At 51.5% G+C, this 3,981-nt stretch overlaps 1 protein-coding gene across 4 annotated transcripts in view; it reads right to left on the reverse strand.

The window, feature by feature from the left end:
* The window catches only part of CHID1 (chitinase domain containing 1), a 56,472-nt gene that overhangs the window by 43,904 nt on the left and 8,587 nt on the right, over nucleotides 1-3,981 (reverse strand). For 3 of the 4 annotated variants that reach the window (XM_011993854.1, XM_011993853.1, XM_011993852.1), the window contains exon 2: nucleotides 805-958. In XM_011993854.1, the coding sequence (XP_011849244.1) occupies nucleotides 805-958 (154 nt within the window). Of the gene's footprint in view, nucleotides 1-804; nucleotides 966-3,981 lie in introns of those variants that run through there. The other variant, XM_011993855.1, reaches the window with a different exon arrangement.

The following is a 3,981-nucleotide window of genomic DNA, read 5'->3' on the forward strand; positions in this document are numbered from 1 at the left end:
CCAATGCAACCCTGCTGGCCAACCACCGCCTGCCACCACCCCCACCAATGCAACTCTGCTGGCCAACCACCGCCGGCCACCGCTCCCGCCAATGAGAGTCTTTTCCTGCCATGTCACACCTCCCCCTACTCCACCTCTGCTCCTGGAAACCCTCCATCCAGTTATCAACTCGTCTCTTCTGTCCACACTCTGCGGCCTGGCTCAGCCTCCTCTTGACCTCGCCCCAAGGGGCTCCGTGAGAGAGAGATTTCCACTGCATAGTTTATTTGCCCCCAGACAGCACAGAGAGCATCTGCCAATCCAGGACTAGGTCACAGGAACCGTCCTGTGGCAAGGTCTAGCCAGCGGCATGGGGACTGCTAGGACTGAAGGGTGGTTCTATGAGTTTACACCCTTGAACGTGCAATCTCAGGGCCATCCCAGGGGAATGCCCCAAAAAGCATGAGGCAAACACAGCTCAAGGCCATGACAAAGACAGCAAGATGAAGATGCAGGTGATACAAGCAAGAGGTGGAGGATGGAAACTGGCAACTGGCACATAAAACAAGCTCCATGTGGGGTGAGTGGGGAGGCACCCTACCCTCAAAACTTGGCTCCAGAGACTGCTCACTCAGAGGCACTGACTGGCCAGAGCCCCAGAACCACGCAGGCCGCCCACCAGCTGCGGGCTCATAAGGTGCCTTTGTGAGGAGCCAAGCCCCTCCAGCCTCCTGGCTCACAGGTCCCAGTGGACAGACAGGAGAAGAGGATGATGGATCAGCCCTCAGCCAGGACAGTCACCTCAAGTCCCCAGGCCACCCCTACCTTCTCCAGCAGCGTCTTTGAGGCGGCTTTTTTGGCATCTGACTTTGACAGCGTAGTGTGAACAGGGCTGCAGGCCAGAGCAAGCCAGAGGAGGTTGAAGAGTGTCCGCATGGTAGGTATGTCACAGGAGGGTCCAACCTCGGGGTCCAGTGGGCTGCAGGGAGAACAGAGCACATTCAAACAACCAGTAGAGAGAGGCAGCACATGGGCAACCCCTCTGCTGAGGGGGCCACTTTCTCCTAACAGGGCCTGGGTCCTCATGGCACTGGGCGAGGCCTTGGCCACTGGGACAGAGCCCTGCCCTGGACCAGCCCTGGTGGCCAGAGTCCATTCTCCAGTACTCCTGGGCCTCCTGACTGAGCCACCAGTTCCTCCCAGACACCCAGAAAAGAGCTTCCTCACCATCAGCCACAGAGCCCTCCCCTCACAGTCCAAGGCTGCCCTGACCACCACTAGCCATCTAGGAGAGCATGGGTCCCCACCTCCTCCTTCAAATCCAAAGAAAGCCAAACCATGGTAGGGCTTAAGTGTAAAATAATGAAGTCACAAGCTGGGCCATGTGGTGGCTCACACCTGTAATTCCAACATTTTGGGAGACTGAAGTGGGAAGATTACTTGAGCCCAGGAGTTCGAGACCAGCCTGGGCAACATAGTGAGATTCTACAAAAATTAAATATTTGGGCCGGGTGCAGTGGCTCACACCTGTAATCCCAACACTTTGGGAGGCTGAGGCAGGCGGATCACCTGAGGTCAGGAATTCGTGATCAGCCTAACCAACATGGTGAAACCCCATCTCTACTAAAAACACAAAAATTAGCTGGGTGTGGTGGTGTGCACCTGTAGTCCCAGCTACTCAGGAGGCTGAGGCAAGAGAATTGCTTGAACCCAGGAGGCAGAGGTTGCAGTGAGCCGAGATCGCGCCACTGCACTCTAGCCTGGGGACAGAGCAAGACTTCATCTCAGAAAAAAAAAGAACAAAAATCGTAGACTCAGAGAAGCCTACGATAATGACGACGATGGTGGTGATGCCACATAAGTACTAAGATGAAATATAGGTACCCATTTATGCAATCTCAGGGTAGAGAAGGCTTTTCCAGCTCTATGAGCACTGGGAGAGATAAGGAAAGAAAACACCACTAAAGTAGAACTACATACAAATGTAAGACTTTCATTCAGGAAATAAAGAAGGAAATGTGAAGACAAATAATAAACCAAAGAATATTTGGAACATACTTGACAATAGTTTTCTACCCATAATCTATTCATAACATGCAAATAAATCTCACAAATCAAGAAAAGACACTTGAATAAAAAATGTCCTGGCTGGGCGCGATGACTCATACCTGTAATCCCAGCACTTTGGGACACCAGGCGGGCGGATCATGAGGTCAGGAGATCGGGGCCATCCTGGCCAACAAGGTGAAACCCTGTCTCTACTAAGATACAAAAAATTAGTCGGGTGTGGTGGTGCACGCCTGAAGTCCGAGCTACTCAGGAAGCTGAGGCAGGGGAATCACTTGAACCTGGGAGGAGGAGGTTGCAGTGAGCCGAGATTGCGCTACTGCACTCCAGGGTAGTGACATAGCAAGACTCCAACTGAAGAAAAAGAAAAAGTCCCACAGCCGGGCGCAGTGGCTCACATCTGTAATCCTAGCATTTTGGGAGACTGAGGTGGGCGGATCACCTGAGGTCGGGAGGTGGAGACCAGCGTGGCCAATGTGGTGAAACCTCGTCTCTATTAAAATACAAAAATTAGCCAGGCGTGGTGGCGGGCACGGCAATCCCAGCTACCCAGGAGGCTGAGGCAAGAGAATTCTTGAACCTGGGAGGCGGAGGTTGTGGTGAGCCAAGATCTTGCCACTGCACTCTAGCCTGGGCAACAGAGTGCGACTCCATCCCCCCAAAAAAATGTCTCACTATAAAAATATCAGATGAAGCCGGGCGTGGTGGCTCAAGCCTGTAATCCCAGCACTTTGGGAGGCTGAGACGGGCGGATCACGAGGTCAGGACATCGAGACCATCCTGGCTAACACGGTGAAACCCCGTCTCTATTAAAAAATACAAAAAATTAGCCAGGTGAGGTGGCGGGCACCTGTAGTCCCAGCTACTCGGGAGGCTGAGGCAGGAGAATGGCGTAAAACCGGGAGGCGGAGCTCGCAGTGAACTGAGATCCGGCCACTGCACTCCAGCCTCGGCTACAGAGCGAGACTCTATCTCAAAAAAAAGAAAAAAGAAAAAAAAAAATCAGATGAAAAGAGGTATAACACAGAGACACCCAGAGCCCCAGAAATGAGCAGCTTAGCCTGATTAGCGACAAAGAACCGAACAAACCCTGGAATAAGACGGCATCTCCACCCGCTCTATGAAGAAGTGAAAACAATGATGCTATCACAGGACCTGGACAACTGTGACTCTGCTGAGCTGTTAGTGGAAATTCAAGTTGAAAAAGCTTTTTTTATGACAATCTGGTCATGAATATACTTTGCAACATGCATTTCCTTTTTTACTTATTTTTGTTATTTTGTTTTTTCTTTTTCCAACATGCATTTCCTTTCTTTCACAAATTCCACATTGGGGGAATTTCTTTCTCTTTTTTTTTCTTTTGAGATGGAGTCTTGCTCTGTCTTCCAGGCTGGAGTGCAGTGGCACAATCTCGGCTCACTGCAACCTCCGTGTCCTAGGTTCAAGTGATTCTCATACCTCAGCCTCCTGAGTAGCTGGGATTACAGGCGTGTGCCACCACATCTGGCTAGTTTTTATATTTTTAGTAGAGATGGGGTTTCACCTTGTTGGCCAGGCTGGTCTCAAGCTCCTGGCCTCCAGTGATCCGCCTGCCTCCCAAAATGAGCCACCATGCCCAGCCATGGGGGATTTTCCACGTATGTAGAAAACATGAGGATGTTCATGGACCTGGCTCTCCCAGATGCTGGAACACAGACAGGCATGGCCATGCTCGTGATGTGCCAGTCAATGAAGACGCTACAAAGCAGCACTTACACAGTGCAGTCCCACAGAGAAAGCATGTAGGGAGGGGTGCTAAAAATCAAATGATGTGCCGTTAAGGTGGAAGCTTAAGAAACAAAACAAAAAAGTAGCCCAGGAGCGGGGGCTCATGCTCCACTTTGGGAGGCCAAGGCGAGTGGATCCCCTGAGGTCGGGAGTTCGAGACCAGCCTGA

Source organism: Mandrillus leucophaeus, unplaced genomic scaffold, assembly GCF_000951045.1.
Source record: "Mandrillus leucophaeus isolate KB7577 unplaced genomic scaffold, Mleu.le_1.0 Scaffold435, whole genome shotgun sequence".
Lineage (NCBI taxonomy): Eukaryota > Metazoa > Chordata > Mammalia > Primates > Cercopithecidae > Mandrillus > Mandrillus leucophaeus.